At 42.8% G+C, this 22,499-nt stretch overlaps 1 protein-coding gene across 1 annotated transcript in view; it reads left to right on the forward strand.

Annotated features, from left to right (window-relative positions):
- The window catches only part of ISM1 (isthmin 1), a 67,299-nt gene that overhangs the window by 27,169 nt on the left and 17,631 nt on the right, over nt 1-22,499 (forward strand). The window contains exon 2 of the mRNA XM_054574066.1: nt 17,396-17,635. Within this exon, the coding sequence (XP_054430041.1) occupies nt 17,396-17,635 (240 nt within the window). The remainder of the gene's footprint in view (nt 1-17,395; nt 17,636-22,499) is intronic.

A 22,499-nucleotide genomic window follows, 5' to 3' on the forward strand; every position in this document is an offset into this window, starting at 1 on the left:
ATGGCAAATCTACTTGTAATAAACTCTTTCTTCTGACCTTCTTGAGCCCACTTTCAAAATCAGGATTTTGAAAGAAGCCACTGCTAGTTTATATAACATGGTATGTTGGAGAACTTCTGCATCTCTGTGCATTTTCTGTAGACCACTGGGGAAGGTGAGCATTTGTAGCTCTTAATGACTGAACATCCAGGACTTTGGTTAAAATATGGGTTGGGCTCCATCGAAAAACAAGTCTTTCTGTCTGCACACTTGGGAAGTGAATGGGAGTCCAAGCGAGCAAACAAAAAGCATTTTCGCAGAACGAGGTATAAATTTGCTGGAGGAAAGTGAAGCCCTGGTTGCTACATGAGCCTTTCCAGTCCAGGCCTGTGTGGCTTGTTTGAAGAGAGCATTTTCTTGGGTTGGATTCCTGGCAATAGTTGACCCTGTCCACAGAGCCTTCCAACACATAGGTGTGAATGCATCCATCAGGCTGCTGTTTTCCAGGGGCAAGGGCAGAGAAGAGTTGGAGAACAGATTCTGGTCCGGGTGTTCTTCCTTTGGATTAGGCACATTTGCCATTTGGTTTTGATGGTGGCTACTGTGTATATGCTAAGAACAAATAGATTTTGCTTCTTCAACTTCAGATATGAGCCACTGCTTTAATCTCCTCGAAAAGTCAAGTTAGATGTAGGACAGTTTGAGATTTATCCTTGCTGATGGATTTACCATGTGTGGCAGGGTCTTAAGGGGCACCAGGGAGATTTCAGTTTTAAAGAGGAACCATCTTCAAACCATGGGAATAGTCACTTGGCATTTGGGGCACCTGTAAGCAACTCTTGGTCCAACTCTCTTCTCTGTCTCCCACCACCCTTCTTCCCACTCCTCTCATATACTGATGGATAATTTCTCTACTCTCCTAGGCTTGCCTCTGGGCCTCCTCTTCAGTCTCTTTCTGAATCTTCTACCAGTCCTAGAAAAGCTAGAAAAGTTTATTCAGCAGCCAATCACACCCAAGCCTGTCCTTCCCCATGAACTTGCATGGCTTTTTCAGACTCAGATACAGAGCAAGGGAGCAATCATTTAAAAACCCTTTACTACCCCATTTGGGACATTTGCTACCTAAGCAAGTGTGACAAGACTAGAATGTATTGATACTGGGAGAAGTGGGAAGTCTTACCTAGTTCACCCTCCATCTTTGGGTTTTTGTCTTTCATCTCATATGTTGCTCTATAATGTCATTTGACTCAGCGGCAGCTTCCTTTGCCCAGGGGCCCTGGAGAGGGAGGTACTCTGCCCTTCCCCTCACAGTGTCCTCATTGTGGAAGATCCCTGAGGAGTGGGTGACTCCCCAAGCTGGACTGGATACCCTGTGGCTCATTTGCTATTTCCCCAAGATAAAAATACACAACCATTTCCTGGAAATCTTTCTCCTTTGCTAAAGTAACCCTCAGGATAATAGCTTCCTAACTGTTATTCAGCCACTGTTCCTTATCTTCCCCTGGTTAAAGTGGAGGTTCTCAGATGTTAGCCTCTGTAAGAATCACTGAAAGGGCTGGGTAAATCACGGGGTGCTCAGTTTAACTCCCACAGACTTGGATTCTGCAGACAGGACTGAAAATCAGCATTTTAACAGTTTCCCAGGTGACGCTGATGTTATTGGTCTGGGGAACCACACTTTGAGAGCAACTAGGTTCAAGTGATAACTCAGCATTATTACCAGCTTTTCTGTGAGCTTCTTTAGGAACGAGGAGACACTTGGGAGATCTTAAAATTAAAAATTAAAACTGAAATTAAAGTTAAAACACACATCCATATGTGTATATATAAATACATATGTATGTTTATATATGTATATATACTGCTTATAAATATATACCTATGTAAACATTTTTATATATACACAAATATATATTTATATGCACTTATGTATACATACTTATAAATATGTGTATGTATAAATAAATATGTATATAAATATGTATATATAAAACCTTTGAATTTAAATTCTTATTTGACATGGAAGAAAAGCAAGCAGATTCAGAAAATGTTCAGTATCAGAACTCAATTCAAAAGAGCAAAGTACCTGAGCCCTGCACCTCAGCTCCTTCTAAGTCTCCTTTCTGTCTTTGCTTCATACCCTGGCTGCCCCATGGTGTCTGCCAGGGCTGCTTCTTGGTATACTTGCTGGACATTAAATGGTGAATTGGTCATGCACAGGTGCTATTGTCATTGGTACCTCCAACACAGTCTCTACATTCTCTTCCTGGACAAAGGGAAGAGCCAGGCAGTGCTCATGACATCACTGTGCCATGGCATGTTGTGCCAGGTCTTGGGGTCACCATATAAGTGGAGATCAAATCAGAAACTGAGCCAGACAGACTTTTCTCCACCTCTGCCATACCTTCCCTTCATCCCCCTGCATCCTGGGACCCAAATGTGGTTCCAGAGACATAGGGTGAGTCAACCATGTCCATGCCCATTGGGCTTTGAAATCCTGCTTGTCCATTCATTCACTCATCAGCTCGTGATCACTTGATGTCAGTCATCATCACTTTGTGGGGTCTTACTATGTGCCAGGCTCTGGGCTAAGAGCCAAGTATACAGAAGTGACAGAACAGATATAATCTCTTCTCCAAGGAACTGACATCCTGGTGGGGGCCGACAGCAAAGAAGAAAGTCCATAAGTAGAGTCATTTCGGCCTGTGACAACTACTAGAAAGGAAATAAGCAGAGTGATGGAGGGAAACTGTTCAGGGAGGAGGGACACTATCCACAGAGGAGGATGAGAGGAGTCCTTCTTCTGGAGGTGATACGTAAGCTGGGAGTTGAAAGAACAAGTAATGATGGTAGCTGCACTAGCACGATAGCAAAGGGATTTCAGAAATGTACAAAGTACTCTCTTTGTTAGCAGATATGCATTTACTTGAAAAAGTTAATGCGACTAGCATAATTTACTCCTTTGTGCAGTTGAGTTTATAGTTAAATTACCTTTTGTGTGCCTTGATTAACCAGAAACTGGGCAAAAATGAATAAGCATCTTATAATACATATAAATAGAATAAAAGAAGCATTATAAGGGACAGTAGTAATGCAGAGCAAACAGATCAGGGAAGACTTCACAGAGAAGACAATATCTACACAAGGTTTTAAAGGATGCACAGGATTTTTGTTAATAGGGAAGGAAAAGAGACAGAAAGAGGCGTGACACTAGGGGACCTTTAGCCACTCCTCTGGGCAGACAGCATCCCTTCCTCCACTCTGAGTTTCAGCTTCCATGTGCCCCCTCACCAGACTCATTTGTGCCACACACAAGTTACACAATGTACATGGCAGCCCTGGATGAAATCATAGGGAATCAATTGTGCCCACACCTATTGGACTTTGAAATCCTGTTTGTTCATCCATCTATCCATCCATCCATCCATTCAGAAGGCATTTAACAAGGGCCAGATATTTTTGTAGGACTGCAACTGTAAAGAGAAATGCTAACTTTTCAGTCATGTAAAACCACAAAGGGCAACAGGACAATGCCACCAAAGTAGCCAGTTCTGTAGGAAGAGCACCAAGCTGGCAGTCAAGGACCCTGAATCCTGGGCCCAGGCCAGATATCCCCTCATCCCCTCTGGATCATATTCTATAAAAATAGGTGGTTGAACTCCAAACCACCCTGTGCCCTTCTCCTGCCATACAGCTTGAGTGTGACCATTCTCAGAACCAGCTTTATTATATAGAGGATGGTAGAAATGAAAATGGCCTTTAAACTCAAAAGACCAAAGCACTGACAATTCCCTCTCTCCCTAAGGTTGGCCTCTTTGGTTGGTAGTGGTCTCAGTCCTTTCTCTCTATTCTGACGACCCTCTTTACATGGCGGGGGGTGGGGTGGTGGTTAAAAAAGGTATTAACATTCTTCCCTGAGGTTTTGGCCAACTCAGCCTGCCTTCCCTGTGTCCACTGGCCTAGCGCTAACACCTGTAGCTCCAGCCAGCCAGTCAGATTTCACAAGCTTGGTAAGCCCCAGCTGGACCCTTTGTGAGCTGGACAACTTTGGTAACATTCTCAGCCTCAGTTTTCTCACCTGTACAATGGGTGTTACAATAATTGTACCCTTAGATAATTTCACATATAAGTGATATTTTACAATACTTCTCTTCAATTTACATCACTTAGCATAATGTGCTCTAGGTCCATCCATGTTGTCACAAATGGCAGGATGTCCTCCTTTCTCATAAACATCCTGCTGTGTATGTGTACCATATTTTCATTACCCATTCAGGACAAAGAGGGTTAGAAGATTAGAGGGAATTTTGAAAAACAGGAAAACAGGTTAGATATCTGTTCTCGATAATTAATAGCAAGAGAGTGGCCTGCTATCCCAGATGCCAGGAAATGCACCACCCACTGCCCAGCCCCTCACCTGGCCCCCAGGGCTCTCAGTGGCCTGGTCCTCTCCTAAAGAAAAAAAAAAAGGTTCAGTTTTAGGTGCTGTGGAGAATAAAGAGAGAGGGAAAAATAACAATATAAAAATGAGTACTAGGAAAGGCTAATTGAGAGAAGGGAGTAAGAAAGGGTAGAAAAGAAGTAGAAGTAATTTTACCACAGAGATGCTCTCTATTTTACAGATGAGAAAACTGAACCACAGGGAAATAACATGCCAAAGGTGGAGTCTCTCTTTTTTCCATATGCTGTATTTCCCTGCACCCTTTATTGTTCAGAAAATAGCAGTAACAGGGGAGCTTGGTGTCTTTAAGAAATATCTCTGACCTTGCCAGTTGCCATTTCCCTCTGATTTTTTCCATTTTCTTCTCTTTTGTGCTTTTGGCAATTACGTAAGTTCTGATTGTAAGTAACATACATACAGAGGGAGCAGAGATCCTACATAAATTTTCACAAAGTGAACAAACCTGTAGATCAAGAAACTGAACATCTTCAGTGTCCCAGAAGCCCTACCCCATGAGGGCTCTCTTCCAGTGACCGGCACCCTGAGAGTCACCTCTGTCCTTACTCCTAACAGCATTAGTTAGTTTTGCCTGCTTTTGAACTTTATATAAAAAGAATCATAAGTTTTATGTTTGTTTGTATCTGACTTTTCATTGTTCAACATTTCGGTTGTGAAATTTGCTTGTGTTTCATCCTGTGACTGTTTATGCATGCATTTTTGCTTGTACATTCTATGGTGGATGGTCATTTGGACCCCTGTCACTTTCAAAGTTTACCCCAAATGTTTAACAAGTTGGAGGAAGAATGTGATGACCCCAGAGGCTAATATCCAAAAGAATACATGTTTGCAAGTTTGGGGTCTGGATCTTTGTGCCTTACTTTCTGTGTTCTCTGCTTCATCTGACCCACTGAGTAGCTCCCATAACTTTCACATAAATTACTATGTGCATTTCATTCCTGCTTCTTCCTTCATGAATTAGTCACTGTCCATTTTATTTCATGCTCATTATATCAGTTTTTTATTGTTGACCAGACTGTCACCGTGAAGTCATCAATCTGCACAAGTCAAGAAGCATTGAGCTAGAAGAAGTTTTCCTAAGAAAACAAGGCCAGGAATCCTCATCACACAAAGTGGGGAAGCAGAGTTGAGGATTCAGTCAGTGCATGCTTCCGGCCAGTGTTCTTGAGCCAATCTCCTTGGAACAGTTACTCCTGGATTGGGCTGATGTTGGGGGAGCATAGGAACTTCAAGGTGGCCACAGACTCTCTTACTCTAAACAACACCTCTGGAGAGGAATGAGGACAGCAGACAGTGGAAGGAACAGGGCATGGTGCCTCCTTACTAGCTCAAGGGTCTCTCCACCTCAGTCATCTCACCTCTCGAATGGGGGTACTCATGTCCACCTCAAAGAGATGTCATGAAGATTAGATTTAATGTCCATGACATGCTTTCCCCCAGACATGTCCTATGTGCCCGGTGTCTCTGTTTACCTCTCTAGATCCACCGTTTGTCTTTCCCCATCCTAATTTATGCCTCAGGTGTGTGATCTGTCTGTATTACATCAACTGGCTCCCTGGTTCTTGGGCTTATGATTGGATTTGGCCATTGGTAAACATACAAGAGATGAGGGGAAGAGGAGAGGGAGGTTGCAATGTTTAGTGAGCCCCTTAAGTTTCCCCTACACACACACACACAATTTTCCCACTTTGGAGAATGGTAACTTCTCCCTTCCTTGACTCTTCATGCCTGAGGGTTTAAGATCTCCCTGGCTTCTCTGGCCCTGGGCACTGTAGCATCTTCAGTGATTTCCAACCTATTTTCACAGATATCTGTAAATTATTCCTTTATGAAGCTCTCCTCTGTCACCTAGTACCTCAGCGCCATCCATTTCCTGCTCGGATTCAGACTGATACATCCTAGTACCATGATGTTTATACTGGGAAGAGTCATAAATGTGTACACACATTCTCTGCACACACCTCTTTATGACCACCCCCGGAAAGAAAGCCCCTGAGGTGAGTGCTGTTTTCTCTTCAGCCTAACCCCAGTTAGAGTGGGATCTGGTAGGAGAATTATTTGTATTGAGAACAAAACTGGAGGGTGCTTTGTTTCTCTAGGGTCACAGTAGGGCATTGTATGGGCACAGGGAGGTAATAACATGGTTGAAAGTAGGGTGAGTGCCCTCTGACACTGGGCACTTGACCTTCTGTCCTCCCCTCAAGGCCCCTCCAGAAGAAGAAACCCAAGAGAAGTCCCAAAAACTAACCATGCTTTTCCATACTTGTTTCAGCTTTTTAGTGCATTGGACCAGTAAATAAATAAGGGTCTTTTAGAAAAAAAGAAAGAACATAATAATGTTGACATTAAAGATTCATGGTGAGTTGTAGAATCATAATTAGGAGTCTGCATCATTTTACTTCCTGACATTGAAAACATCCACTGCTAAAGAATTTCCCACTTTCCACCTTGCGTTTTATAAGTGTCGGAGCATTTCCTAACTTCCCACTGGAATCTAAAGTCCTTGAAGAGAAAAGTATGTCCGAATATGATTTTTATAATGTTAAAATCATGTCTCGTGCAAATATAAAATGAACATATGTCAAGGATTTATTTAACTAATTAATGAGGGAACTAGAAAGATGCTAATGCCGGTTCAGTGCATTTGAGGAACAGATATTTACAAAATTAATTGAGAAACTCATGAAGAAGTAAATTTGTAAGCTAGAAACAAAACTGGTTAATGTCCTATAGGACAATATGACATAAAGTTTGAGTCATTGCTTCTTTTTTTTCTAGTTTTATATAATTAACATATGACATCATGTAAGTTTAAGGTGCACAACATAATGATTCAACATATGTATATATTGTGAAGTGATTACCACAAAAAACTTAGTATCCATCATCTCATAAAGTTACAACTTTATTTTCTTTTGAAGAGAACTTTTAAAGAATTATTCTTTCAACTGGACAAAAAAAATTGTATTTCTACAGGATGGAAATCTACAAGTGAGCATGTAACTTTTAGTCTGGGCCCTAATCAATGGTAAATAAGTGAAACAAAGGTACGTACATTCTCCTAGAGAATCAAATAATCTTGTACAGGCCTGTTATACTGTGCCTGAGGATGAAGTGATAAACTTGCCATCGTCCCTTTGTTTTATTTTCAAGTTTTGGAGAATTTGTCTTAACGAGCTATGTGCTTTTGAACTCTTATCCCAGCAGAGCACGTGGCATAAAGCAGACACCCTGTGTTTGTTGAGTGAATCCACAAGGAGAACAAGCATCCTTGTGGAACTAGCCTTATAAAGAAAGGCTAGCCAAGCTAAGTCAAGGGCCCACAGTCACATTGCCTGCCAGCTTCCAAGCAGAGATCAAACAGTTTCCATGGAGAGAGCAGAACAGCAGCCCAAATAAGAACAATCTGTATAGGCAGATGGGAAGGGGAGCCAGTCCTAGTGGCTACAGCTCTCTCTTCACCTCAAGTCGTAGTTGGTTTGTGATAGCTCTGTGATTGTTTTATGGTGTCAGTAGGGGTTCCCTAATAAATGAGCATTACTAGTTTCTGGCAGCCCACTGAGCTGTACAGGTGCATCATGAAAGTGTAAGGGGGAACTGTTACAGCTCCACTCAGAATATTTGAAAAACTATCAATGGAACTGTTAACACAGCAGCACATGTAAATGATGGAAACAGTGCGCGGAAGAGGGTTCCAACAGACTCTATCCAACTTAAGAGTTAGCAGGTAGAAGGATAGAAAAAAGGAGGAGGTGTTCTTGTCATTGAACACTATAGTGATATTTTATGCATTTAGAACTATCAGTATTATTTAATCTCCCCATCCTCAATTTGATGTTTTCAGCATTTGGGATAAGTTGGGTTTTTTTTTAATTGTTGGAATAATTTCTCCAGAACAAGTGTCTCTTGAAGATTTCATGGCTAGGATGTCAAAACCAGATAGATTGAGAGGTTTTCTGCAGTTTCCATTCTTCCTCACCATGCCCATTTATAACTGAGGTCCCGTATCAGTTAGCTTTTGCTGTGTAACAAACCATTTTTAATTAATCAGCTTAAAACCACAAATGTTTATTACTAGTCATGATTCTATGGGTCATCTGGGTGGCTTTTCTAGTTTGAGTTGACTGAGTTGGGGCTGGATGATCTAAGATGGTCTCCATTGGAACAACTGGTCATTGGCTGGCAGGTTGGTCTAGGACAGATTATCTTTGTTTCACATGTCTCTTATTACCCAGTAGACTAGCCCAGGCCTTTTCACACAGTAGTCTCAGGATTCCAAAGAGCAGCAAAAATAGGCAAGCCCCAAAGCACAAGCACATGTTTGTGCTTACTGTTTTCTACTGGCCAAAGGAAGTCATATGGCCAACCACAAAGACAGTGTGGGAGAAACTACCCAAGGCATGGATATTTAGAGAGAGAGAATTTGTGGACTCTTTTGCAAACCAATCTACCACAGGTGCAAAAGTGCAAAAACATGTCTAAGCTTACAAAACTAGGTCAGAGCAATGCTGGGACATAGACCCAGGCCTCATACCTCCTGGCCCAGGCCCCTCCCACAATACCATGAGCCCTTTTCCAGTATTCGAAAGTTAAGGTCCAGTTCCCTTAAAAACTAATTTTAGAAGTACTGGAGCAGAAATATATGTTGTAGGTTTTAATGATGAGTCTGGATTTGGTGTGTTGAGAGAAATCCATCTTCTTAATTAAAATAATAAGCTGGGCAAGGGTTCCCAGGGCCACAATACCCCAGTTCAATCTCTGAACATTGCCACCCACGCTCTTTGGCTTGCCTTCCAAGTTCTGCATTTCAACAGTGGAACACCAGTCTTGACCTAGGCCTTGGGTGCCCCCCATTCCATGTGAAGAGACACAAAATCACTGCAGGAGCTGTTAACTTCTTGGGTCCCCTTGTCCTGTTCGACACATTCCCCTTCTGATCAAGAGAGGATTTAGAGAGCTGGGCCCCTTAGGCATGTTAATAATTTGGTGCCTCTTCACAATGAATCCTGGAAAATGGGTCCCAGGGAGTTGCCGCTCTGTTTTCTATGTCAGAAATGGAGAAAGCACAACTTGAAAAATCCTCAGTAATCCATAGTCCGTAAATATTTTACTCACAGTTTGATTTAGAAGGAGGCTGGACTCCACATGGCAAAAAGCAGAGACCAAAGCCCCCTGGTGGCCACCTGTTCTTCGTAGCCCAGAGCAAACTAGTTCTGCCCTCAAATCCAAATACACCCTCAGCAGACACAGCCCTCCCTTAGGACACTCTTGCGGGAGGGTTTGTCTCACACCCCAAGAGATCTATTAAAGTGCTCCTACTAGGCAAGCTCACCATTCCCGTGAGAAGAGTTCTGGAAAATACAATTCCTTCTTCATTCTCTTACATTTGCAAAGATGTTTTAGATGATGAGTAAAGTTTTCTTTGGCCAATTTGGCTTTCTACCCTTGTATTCTCCTTCTTACATGTTTTCTTAGACTTGAAAGACTAGTTCATGTTTCTTTTCTGTTCATTCTTTAGCCTCACAGGACATAAAGGAAATGGGTCCTGGAGAGTTCCCACTCTGTTTTCTTTGCCAGCAGCGGAGAAAGCACAACTTGAAAAATCACCAATAATCCACACATTTTCAAGATCAAAGCTGTTTACAGAAGTATCCCAGGCGAGCCAGTGGGGTGTTGACTTCCATTTTGTCAGAAGGCCCCAAGAGCCTTCAATTAAGAAAGACGCACAGGGGTGGGTAGCCCACACTAGTGGCCTCTTCCCCTGTGGAGCCAGCTCCCTGCCCAACTGCAAGGAGCTGGCCATTCTTCATTTCTTCTAAAAAGTCAACTGAGATCATAAGCAGGGTCATTCTCAAGCCCTAAAATAAGCAGTCTTATGATACATTCTGCCACTATAATGAGAGATTCCTCACCTATTAGTCAGGCTTTCAACAGAAGGCTCCATTGCCAACCAAGATGGAACTCTCCTGCATTCTTGAGCATAATGTACCTGTGTTGCTAGCTCCCAGAGTTGGCTTCAGGGTCCCACAGCAAAGACTGAAGCACATTTCTGGCCAATTCTTCTCTGCCAGGAATTTGCATTTTCCTCCTTGCTATAAAACAGAGCCATTGATACCGCTCTGTCCCTGCCACCTTCAGGGGAGCCATTCCATCACACACAGGTCAAGAGAGCAGGAGGTGGCTAACCTTGTGCTATGCATTCAACAGTGCACGGTTCTCCCCATGGCTCCTATCTACTTCTTTCCAGAACAAGCTTCCAGCACCCCTTAAGGCCACTCCTACAGTGATGGTCCTGAGCCCTAAGGACAAGTGCACCCCCTGAGAAAGCAGATTTTACTGAGTGAAATTCATTTTGCGCTCCTGGCTTTCTCTTCCTAAGGGCACTTGCAGCTCCCCAATCATGTGTAAAGATAATCAGTGTGCCCTTTTATTCTTTTATCTCCCGAAACAGAGAAACATTTGCTCTTCCCTTTGAAATATCACCAGTGGCATTCTTGAACTTATTTTTAGCCATGTGGAAGTGTTCCAGACAAAAATCGATGCCCGGCACAGATAAAATCCTGAGTGTGTTTATCGTGGGTAGAAGAAAATGGAGTGTTTTAATGTGGAAGGAGCGCAGCCATATGCCTGGGTGCAGTATGGCTTCCTTTAATCTGGAAAAAGGAAACAAGCATTGTCGATAATAATATGCAGATGTCCAGCCCCAAATGAGGACATATTGCTAATTAGCTATATTGTTAGTATGTTTTAAGGAGAGAGGCTGCAGTGACGTTAATTATAATCTCTGTTGTTTGTTGTTCAAAGTCTATGAGACCAAAGCATTGCTAATAATATCTTCTTTAATATCTTCAATAGAAGATTCCCGGATTTTTTTTTTCTTTAGAATCCCACATAAAAGCCACATGAGGGGTAATGAGGCCTATAGCCTGAGTCTAATTAAAATAAAATCTAACTAGGCCTGTGGCCATCATTATCATCAACTAGTACTTATTGGGTGCCTCCTGAGCTTGTGGAATTGGAGGGTGTAGGGTTTGAGATTGCAAATATGGCCTGTTCTTTGCCCTCCAGAAATCTGCCATCCCGTCTGCCTCCAAGAAGTCTGCCTAGCTGTGCTAATGTGGCAATACTTACTACAGACTTTATTTTTTTAAGCTGTCCTAGCCAGCCATAATTTGTTACTAGTTTGTGCTTCTTCTGGGGATTCTGGAAATGGTCAGATCAGGCCTGTTTTTACCCACCAGACTTTGGTTAGTATTTGCAGAATAGGGCAGGTGGCTGTTTGCAGACTGAGACAGTGATGCTTGAACACTTTTTCCAAAGGTGGACCCCAGCACCCATTTTCACAATTTGATCCCCCCCTGGAGCTGATCACCTAATTTTCACTGTGGCTTGGTTCTCCAAAGATCCCCTCCCTCTCCCTCTGCCTATGCCAAATGCCTAGCTGGGAACTATGACCATTGTTACAACCTTGACTTTGATGTGGCTGTGGTAATCCACCTTGGTCACAAGGATAGCCAAAATGAGCAGCTGCAGACGTGCAGCAGCTGAAGGCAATCGTTGGGCATCTTTGGTCTTGGTCCAGTGATGTCCTAGGGAGAAAGGACATAAATAATAAAGTACTTGGGCTTGTCATCTTAGAAATTGTACCCAGCCTACAGATGAGAGGTTTTCTCTTTTAGTTCATCTTGGCAGAGCTTTTCAGGGGCATTTAGGGCCAGCTGTTGAGAGCAAGGGAGGAGGGAAGAGATCCCAGCACAGACAGATTCAGCAAGTTTACAAATGACCCAGAGAATGCCACCAGGGAAGTTGTGGCCTAGTGGAAAAGTCACTACACACTTTGATAGAAAGCTTTCAGATCAATGGCTGGTGGGTCAAGATGCTGTAGAGTTGGGCCTGGCAATTACATTATTTAAATCAGTGATCTCTTATTACTAAGACAGCAGAGTGGTCTGGATCCTAACACCCACTCCATTCTAATGCTCATATCCTTTGGATCCCTGTACCAGACCATGTCAGGTATTGAGGAGTCTATACCCACCAAACCCTTTCACCTGCAGTATTCAATGTCCCGCCTCTACCCCCCACCCCCGCTCTGTTCTCTTCATCTGCTTCACTTTTGCTCACCTTTTCAACCTCAGCTCAAATATTGCTTTCTCAGGAAAACCTTTCTTTTTAATACTAATGTTCAAAGTAAGGAGTGTTATAAATTCCTACCTTGAATGGTGACAATAGCTTTTCTTTCTTTCGAATCTATGAAAATCATACACTCAGAGATTTTCATAGATTCAATGTGTGGTGGTCAACCACAAACTTTTTGTTTTGATGCCCAAATTGTCTAATCTTTGGGCAGTGGGGCCCCTTCAAGCTGGCTCCTATGTTCTTTAAAGGGGACACTCTTAATCACTGAAAGGTCCCTTACTATCTGCCACAATAAAGTATCTCAAACTCATCTATACTTTTCTGCCCAAGCTCTGGAATCAGCCATTTATTTTTCCAAGGAGCTCTGGTTCCTTTCAGTGATGGAAAACTCCTTGAAATTTAATAATAGTATTTTAGGACAAATTAAAGGAAATATTACATTATACAGTAATAGATTTGAGTAGAGTAATATACAGATGCTGAAACAATGAGAAGATCCTGAATATGTATGGAGAAGGGTAGAGATGGCAGAGCTGGCATAGCCAGTTAGGAAAGTTAGCAGAGCTGAACATCTGTAGCCTGGTTGCCATTGTGAAGTTTACCATGATGACTCACTAAATGCCCTGTCAGTACATCATCAGCTGGGGATTATGTCCCATTGCCGAGAATAGAGAACTCAACTTTGAGACACTTGGGCAAACAGGGCTTCTCCTTTTTTTATTGATAGTCATAATTAGAATGAGAGTTACAATAGGGAACTGATATTGGTGCTACAGCATTGTCAAGATTAACATTAATATTGATGATAATGGTAAAAGAAGCACAGAATTCACCATTGCAGGACTGGTCTGATGGCTCTGCAATGCCATCAGGGACCCAGGCCCCTTCATCTTTCCATTTAGCCACATTTAGGGTATAGCCTTCATCCTCATGCCTGCCAGCTGCCTCATTCCATTCAGATGTAAGTATTCACATTTCAAACAATACAAAGTGGAAGAGAGAAAGGCAAAAGCCAAACTCTGCCTCTGATTCAGCAGCTTCCACTTCTATCTCATTGGACAGGACTGTGTCATGTGGTCACCTCTGGCTGCAGTGGAAGCTGGGAAATGTAGTTTTAGCAAGGCACTTTGCCATCTGAATCAAACATTGAGTAAGAAAAAGAACACATGTTGGTTAGGCAATCACAGTGTCTGCCACAATACAGTTGTCTAAGGCAAAATACTAGGCTGCATGAGCATGGAACCTATTTCATTATTATTGACATTTTATTATTACTTTATTCCCATTTTAGATAATGATAAACTGTAAAATAATGGAGGAGCAGGAACTATGCACAAAGATGGGGAACATAAGCAGTAGCAGGATAGTTTGGCCACTGGACATCACCTACCTCAACAGTTGAACAATGCATGTGTATAACCATATAATAGCTTCGGTTCTTCTGTTGCTCTTTTCATTGGCAGTCACAGCCCTCAGATTAGAGTTGCAGAGAGAACATTGCTACTGGAGCTATAGCACTGTCACAGATTGAAGATTAACTCGAAGACACATCGTGGATAAAGAAATATTTTCCTAAACTGAGCAAATCCCTTCATGACACTTGAATTTAGGCAAAATGAATCCTGCAGCACTTTGAAAAGAATGGTGACATTTCTGCAATTCTTAGACTTTCTTAAGCTGTTGTCTTCAGGAAGCATGTTTGCTTTCCTGAATAAAGCATCTTTACTTTGAGAACTACCATTCCTGAGAATCTTCACTCTGCTAGTATAATTTAAGTGGGATGTTCAGTGAATGAGCTTGATGAGAAATAAATGGTGCTCATCAGTGAAGACCTGCAATGGGGCCTCTGTGAGGAAAATATGCAGTGTATCCTTAAGAAAGGATGAAAAGACCTTTTCCTACATTATCAGTAGATCCTATCCACCACTCCCTGCCCCAGATTTAAAATCTAGATTATCAAAATATTGGCTACTCCAGAACCTTCTTATCAATTGAATAAAGTTGAGTTTCATTTTATGTAAACCATGGCAAGATACCTTCCCCGTCCTATGACTTCCAGTTTCTGAAGAGTTTGAGGGCGTGCCACTGCAGCGAGCCAAGGTTTCTAGATAAATGTTTTGGTAAAGATGCAAGAGTAAGTCAGATATTCAGAGACTGTGATTAGCATTTCTTTATTACCTCCCATCTTCTAAATCCTTTACAAACACTAAGCTGGGTCAGGGGGCCTACAGACAGGGAGAGGGAAGGATTAGAGAAAGATGGAGAAAGGCCACAACTGCATGCCTCACTCAAGCCAAAACATACTTTAACCCCAGTCTATTCCCGGCAGAGACACTTGTGGCCTGAATTGTCCAGCCAATCGCCTAACTCTCTACTTTTCTTTTCATGTGTAGATACAATCCAACCTGAGTTTTCTTGACTATCCTGCTGGGAAGGTGCAGGACTCTCCATATAATCTGCTCTATTTTACATGGAGGGGGTCACTGAACCACAGAGATGTTAAAGGGTTTTTTTCCTTGGTCTGTGGCTGAGCCAAGATCACTCTGTGGTGGAGTATCTCCTACCCGGAAAAATTCCAGAGTCAGATCAAGAAACCAATCAAGGGGATTCTTGTTTTTTCAGCCATCTAAGCAAAATGCCAAATAGCAGCAAAAATATATTTCTTATCTCCTCTTCTAAAATATATTTTAGTGGGAGAAAGAGTTCTTCATGACAGGGAAAAAGAGAGAGAGCTTCATTTTTAGCACAATTAAGTAGTAACTCCCAGTTGCTACAATGCCATTAGGACTGAATTTGCAGGGGATCCCTCAAACAATTGGCAAGCAAATCCTGGGCCCCTTCTGAGACTTATATTCCCAAATCCTGTGCAAAAAATTTTCCCTGGGAATTCAGCTGTCCTCACTAACACTGTTTGGGAAGTTTTAGGGCTGGGGATCCAGGGAGAAAAGCAAGGGAACAATTGCATTTAGTTATCTCCCCTCAGGCTGTGCTAAAGAGGCCTTATGTTGAGGAAAGACATAGTATGTACTCCCTTGCTCTCTCTCTCCATGCACTGGACCAAAGTTCAGCACAATACTCTTGGCTTCTGTTGAGTTGATCAGTGCCAGGAGACAAAAGCCATGGCAGAGAGGTGGCTGGGAAGGTGAATGAAGACACTGCCCCAAAAAGAGAGGGCAAACAAAAACATGCTGAGAGAATCCAGCAAACCCTCTGTAACTTCATGTTTTAAAGAGGAGGCCGCAGACATGCCATCTATCCTACCCTCTTCCTGGCCTCTTGGAACATCCACAAAACTGATTTCTGTTTAAAGAAAAATCCATTCTCTCACCTTAGCTCTCTAAGAATATATTTATATGCTGCATAAGTTTCATCCCCAGGCCCTTCTTGACTTTGGGGACTCAGAGTCAGGAGTGTTTTGATACCAGATGTAACCCTTTGGCTGGGTCAGAAGCACTGTGGTGGGGGCAGGGAGTGCATGTGGAGACAGTGTGCTGGAATATATGCTCCAAACCCCAAAACATGCCCAAGAATAACAAGAACATTAACCACTGACCCAAGGGCTGGTGAAATCCTATCTCCACATCTCTCTCCACCAGTAAACATGAAAATGCCATCTCTGAAGGGATGGAGGAAGCTACCGAAGAAAGGTCCAGAGAGAATGTGAGGAGAAGGGCTGGTTTGGGGAAGAAGTCCAGCAATTTCTACACTCCTCAATCACTGGGAAATTTTCCCCAAGTGACAACTAAATAGAGACATTTTTCACTAGCTGGGTAAAACAACAGACTAGCACTTTTTAGAATAAAGGCATTAAATTTTTAGAATGCCTTTTTGTCACTTTTTCCAGCTACCTTCATCTCCTTCATCTTCATCTCATGCTGTTCTTCCCTCCTCCCCATACCGGCCACACTGACCTTCTTTCTGTCCCTCAGATGAACCACGTTCATCCCCACCTCAGGACTGCCTTACATGTAATTCCTGCTACTAGAATGTTCTCCCCACAAATCTTTGCAGGATGCTTTCTTCTTTTGTTCAAGTCTAGTGTCAGATGTCACTTTCTCAAAAAAGTCTGCCCTAGCTATCTAATGGTGTCCCCAGCTGCTCTCTATCATTTTCTTCTTAGCAATCACCACTCTCTGATCTGATTTTACTTATTTATCCATATATTTATTGTTTATTCCCCTGAACTAGATTTACACTCCAAGAGAATAGGGCCCATGTCTGCCTTGTTTATGGCTGTATCTCCTGTGCCTAGTATGTGGTTGGCATTTTTTGATTGGAAGGAAGGGAGGGAGGGAGGGAGGGAGGGAGGGAGGGAGGGAGGGAGGGAGGGAGGGAAGATAAATGAATGGATATAATCAATGATTTAGATCAAGTATTGTATTCAATTTGGTAAGCTCTTTTGTTCCTTGACCCACACCAAAGAAACAAACCCTGGACTATAGGGTTATAGCTAACGCTGGTGTGGTTAATCAGTTGAACCTGTGAAAAGGAAAACGTAATTTGATTCCCACTCTAAATGAGCACCTATTGGCCTTTCAAATAGTACTTTTGTGTTGATGTGTTTGATGTTTAATAAATAGTCCATAATTCATTTACCCTCAAAAAATTCCCAAGTAGCAGACTGGAAGAAGTTTCCTGATGATTTGGCTTATTGAGAATGGAGAATTAAACCATGGGGCAATGAAAATGAGTTGGGAGTACCATACAGGCTTAATTCCAGCCACTGCAATTCTCCTTGCTCCTGAATTGAATGGACTGTTAAGGATGGTATTTTTAATTCATGCCCTATTTATTTGTTCACTTACTTGTTTGTTTTAGAATAACCTCAACGTGGAAAGTGACTCTACATCAGAAAGCAGCTCTCCTTTCTCCAGAGAGGTACCAGGGGAGCATCCGGACCACCAGGCTGCACACCAGCCCCTCCCCAGACAGCGATTCCAGCAAGAGGCTGGGCACCCTTCATTGCAAAGAGATGGTCCAAAATCTTTTCTCCTGGATCTACCAAACTTCCCAGATCTTTCCAAAGCTGATATCAATGGACAGAATCCAAATATCCAGGTAAGGCTTAGCAGCTGAAAAGTGGAAGAAAATGAAACAGTCCATCTCTTTGTTTCCTGATCTGATTTCAAAGCAACTACTGCCTTACCTCCCCTTTCTTTTTAACGCTTTCATGAGTTCTACTTTTGATCATGTCATCTCTCTAAGAACAGTGTTGTATTTCATCTATGGAAAACCCTTGATTGGGAGATGCACCATTATTTGATAAACCACTAAAAAGATAAAACATTGCTAATTAAAGCGTGACACAGCAATGCTAAGAAGATGCATTCTGATATCAGAGGCACTGAAATGTAAAAACAAAACAAAACAAAATAATATTCCCTGAAATTGATAAAACATGGAAGCTGTGGGGAAGAGCCAGTATAACATGTGAGTAGACGAGGCAAATGATAGCATGATTTCACAGGTGCTCAGGTAAGCCACTTTCTCTCAAATGCCTCTCTAGCTTTCCTTGGACACCAGAAATTCCTTCAGGAGGTGACAACACTTCAATTGCGCTGAAGTTTAAATGACCGATAAAAAATTTTTTTGACAAGAGGAAGGGAGGCGAGGACAGAAGCTCCTAAGGGAGAGATGAACACATACCACTAAGACGAAATGGGATTTAGCTGAAGGAAATAGAAGGTTATGCAAAGCAGAGCCTGGGATTGAAAGTGATAATACTCAGCCTACACCAAAATTGCACAATAGACTTTACAAAGCAAATGTTGATCTGATTTGACTGTCCCAACACCCTTATGAAGCACAAGCCATTTTCCCAATATTATCAATAATGCAATTAGTACTCAAGAAGTTACTATTTCCCATGCCCAAGTTCACATGGCTAGTAAGCAATGTTTGGGGACTCAAACTCAGGCTCTCCAGCTCCCAGGAATACTCACCCCACCAATTCATATTTCAGAGCCAAACTCCTAATTTTGGATTTTGCTTGGATCTCCCTCTGTGCCTTCCCAAAGATGGTCCCATGACAACTGAGAGAGGGTCCTTCACCTGGGCTACCTAGTCCCTGTGCAGCTCCCGTTCTCTTTGTCTGTTTCTGTACTTTTCAGCTTTGTTCTCAATTCTTCTCATTCGGGGACAGATAGCTTTTCCCTATTCTTCCTCTCTGTGTCAAATTACAATTAGTTTACATGGCAGAAACTTCCTGAGCCTGACCCCAGAGCAATTGATCCTTAATTAAGTTAACTGTCTCTCTCTCTCAAGACTGACACTCTCTGCAGGACACCAGTTTAGATCAGGTTTCCTTGGCCAGAGTTGCTTTGCTTATAACAGCAGTGTCATGGTGGCTAATGAATGTCACTGGGAATACATCCACATAGGCCAACCCATACTGCATGTGAAACTCTGTGTTAGGCTCTGGAAAATTAAGGAATGTAAGGCCTTTTTCCTCCAGAAAATGACATAGGTGTGAAAATCCAAGCTACCACCACCAGCTGTGCCTGAGGGATCATGGAGACAGAGGAGGAAAAATCATGTTCCATGGAGGGCAGATTGAATAGATGAGAAGATGTAGGGCAGGGCAGTCAGTGTTGATGGTACAGGGATGAAAAAACGTTTTGGAGATCACTCTGACAACCCATGCACAGAAATCACTGCATGCCCCAATTAATGTCTGATGAGTCTTGCATTGTTCTAGCTGATTAATTGGAAAAACAGGTTTTTTCCTCCACTGTCCTCTCTCTAGGAACTGGCCACATGGCTCTCTGATAAAGAACAAAGGATTCACTTGGCAAAAAAAACAAACAAACAAACCATGGACATCTCCTTACTGCTGCTCAACATCACTCTCCATCGTGCCTTCATCTACAGGAAACAATTGTTCTGTTGTCCATAGACTTATGGAACCAGGACCAGATTGCCCTTATCCCTGATGTGCTTAGGCCATGCCTGGAAAAGTTTTAGGGTTGCTTTGGCTCACTTTTTCCCCAGAGGTGGGAAATGTCACTCTGGGGATTCATGCTGAGGGCAACTTATTGGTGTAATAGATTTAAAAATTACTAATGTAAAGTTATGAGAATATGCATGGATGCAGAGGAATGCAAGCCTTCAGGGAGTACTTCCCCTCACTGAAACGTTACTGAGTGCTTGGTGCCTCACCTAAGAACCAAATTTCTCAGGATCCCCTGTCTCTCTCCCAGATAAATTCATCTGTCAGGAAACTCTTGTACTCTACCTAAACCCCAGTGGGACCTTTTTAAAATGTTACCTAAGTGTTAAGGAAGAACAGAGATGCAAAGACAGTTGGGATCCACTGAGCTGAGAGCCCACATTACTTTTCCAAAAAGAAGAAAAAAGCAGCTGTGAAGTGCTAAGCCTCTGCAGCCCATGTGATAGAGCTGAGCGTAAGCCCAGGAGATCAGGCAAGGTGGTAATGCATTTGTCACCGTAATAAGCTCTGTTGTTTAGCCAGTTGGGAGGTAAAGAAAGCTTCGGAGCAGTTTCGCCTGGCTTCCTGAGGGCCAGGGGAGCTGTTGGACCTTACAGGTGTGGAAAAAACTAGAGTGAGACGAGGAAGCAGAGAATTAAATGGAGGGTGAGTTATGAGAAGGCCACAGATGGTTCTCTCTGGCAAAGCCTCTTGGACTTTTATCAAACGCAACTTCCCCTTGTGCTATCACAATGGTGAGGCTGCCAAGATAGTACCAGCGAAATTATTCGCCCTCTTCCCTGAGACCTCAGGCTGCCTGTTCATCCAGACTTGTAACAAGTAAAAACAATTGGTGCTTTGTTTGCACTGTCTTACTCACCCCAGCACAGGAACAAGAAGTTCACCTCCAGGTTCTGCTTCTAAAAGAAATGTTTCAGAGCACAGGCTGGGAGAGGAACAAGGCCACTCCCATGAGGGCCCCATACTTTTAAGTTACCCTTTAGACAAAAAAAATCACCATCACCCCCAAGAACTTCAGTTTCCCCATAGCTTCAAATATCCGGGATGTTGGCAGAGAGGCTTAGAAACTAATGCAACTCCAACCAGACACCATTAAAGTAAAAAACCCCAAAAGAATAGGCCAACACGGTTTTTTTTGCCCACTGCCCAGGTGGGTTAGTCCTTTCTCTTTGCACAATCCCTATGTCTGTTAACCTTCCGCAGGCAGTACAGAGAAAGGGGTGAAGTGACCTGTGTTTTATTGATCAAATGACCTGTTGGCCCTAAAGAAAAGGAAATCCAGCTGCATTTCTGGCCTTCTCTTTCTAGAAGACCACAAAAGATTAATGTTGTTCACTCAGAAAGATGTTCAAAGAAAGAATGAAGCAGCTGCTACCCCTGGGAGCCCCAGCCCAAGGTCTGCATGTGTGTGTGAATGCACGGGCACATGGGCATGCACATATGTGCACATGCAAACACACAGTGCTGGCTGCAGCGACTCCATGCACCAGTGCACTTGAGTAAACCAAGTTCCCTGGTGGTCCTTCAAAAGATGAGGTGCTTCTTAAAAGGGGGTGACAGTTTCCGTGTTGGCAGCCCTCTCCCCTTCTTGTGAGCACTGCTCTTTTGTTGAAATCCACTGGTTTGACACAGGCCGATTCAGCCAAGCAGACAGCCCTGCTGGCCACTGTGGTCCCCTGAAAGCATTTTCTCTCCCTGGGGAGCAGAATAAAGACAGGTGAAGGGTGCATCAGTGTGTTGGCTTCCACCACCAGGGCCCTGGGCCTGTCTCCCCCTCCCCTGGCAACCTGCCCCTCACCCCCACCCATTTATCCCTGACTGGAGCCGGGTAGCTAAACAGGAATTCGATATCCCTCTCTCTGAAACACCCCCAACCCCTCCAGTGTCTGGAAGTGTTTCCCACGCCCCAGGGCTAGGGTCCACTATCCCTCCTGCCAAACAGCCCACACCTTTCCAAAATGACAATGCTGAACTCAGGCAAGGGGCCACATCCCTCTTGGGCCTCTTGACTTTTAGGAAGGGTAATCTTTTAAAAAGCCCTGCTTTGTAGAGCTTTTTTTAACCCTCCTAAGCCAGGTGGCCTCTGTCCCAAGTGGATCAGGCTCTCCATTGTAAGACTGGCTTCAGGCTGTGGAAGTGAGTGGGAAAAAAAACAACAATGTGCAAAATAGAAAGAAATAGCTTCAAACTCCTGCACCCAATCTCCATATTAAATTTAAAACAATACTAGACGTTGGATTCTTTGTAAATAAATAAATAAATCCTTCAGGAAAGAAAGTAGATCCCCCAGGACAAGTTAGACTTGAACTTTAATATCCTTGGCTGGGTTTTGGTCTGTAGCTGATGGTCAGATAGCAAAGACAAAAATCTCTAAAATAAACTCATTATTAGGCTTACTGCATCAATTCATTACCACAGTAGCTAGTCACAACCAACTATTTCTCTTTTCTGGATCAAGCTGAGATTAGTATTCATTTCAACCAATATACTTATTTCTTTTCTTCCATTGAGAGAGACTTAAAAATAGTCATCTAAAGGTCTTTTTTTTCATGCACAGACCTATTTACATGGCCATAGGCCTCTTGAGTGGCACGAGATACAATCAAACGAGCTGGCCAGGGCTCTAAATGTTGTACGTGCTTCTACTTCTGATTTCCCTTTCTCCCTTTTCTCTAGTATACTTTTGGAATGGCAGGTTTGGCTGAGTAACAGTCAAGAAATTTCTGTGCCCAAGAGATAGGCCCACACACCCATGGGGACAAGCCAGTATCATTCAGATCCTCACCAGCCTCTGTTGCTTCATGCAGGTTACTCAACCTCTCTATGCCTCAGTTTCCTTGCCTGTTAAATCAAATGATAATACTACTTATGAATATCTGTGTAGTGCAATACTATATTGGAATAAGGTTGTTATGAGGATTAAGTGAGATCACAATGGGAAGCACTTAACACAGGGCAATGTATGATGAGCTT

This window comes from Pteronotus mesoamericanus, unplaced genomic scaffold (genome assembly GCF_021234165.1).
Source record: "Pteronotus mesoamericanus isolate MK-2021 breed Mesoamerican mustached bat unplaced genomic scaffold, CSHL_Meso_final contig_25, whole genome shotgun sequence".
NCBI lineage: Eukaryota > Metazoa > Chordata > Mammalia > Chiroptera > Mormoopidae > Pteronotus > Pteronotus mesoamericanus.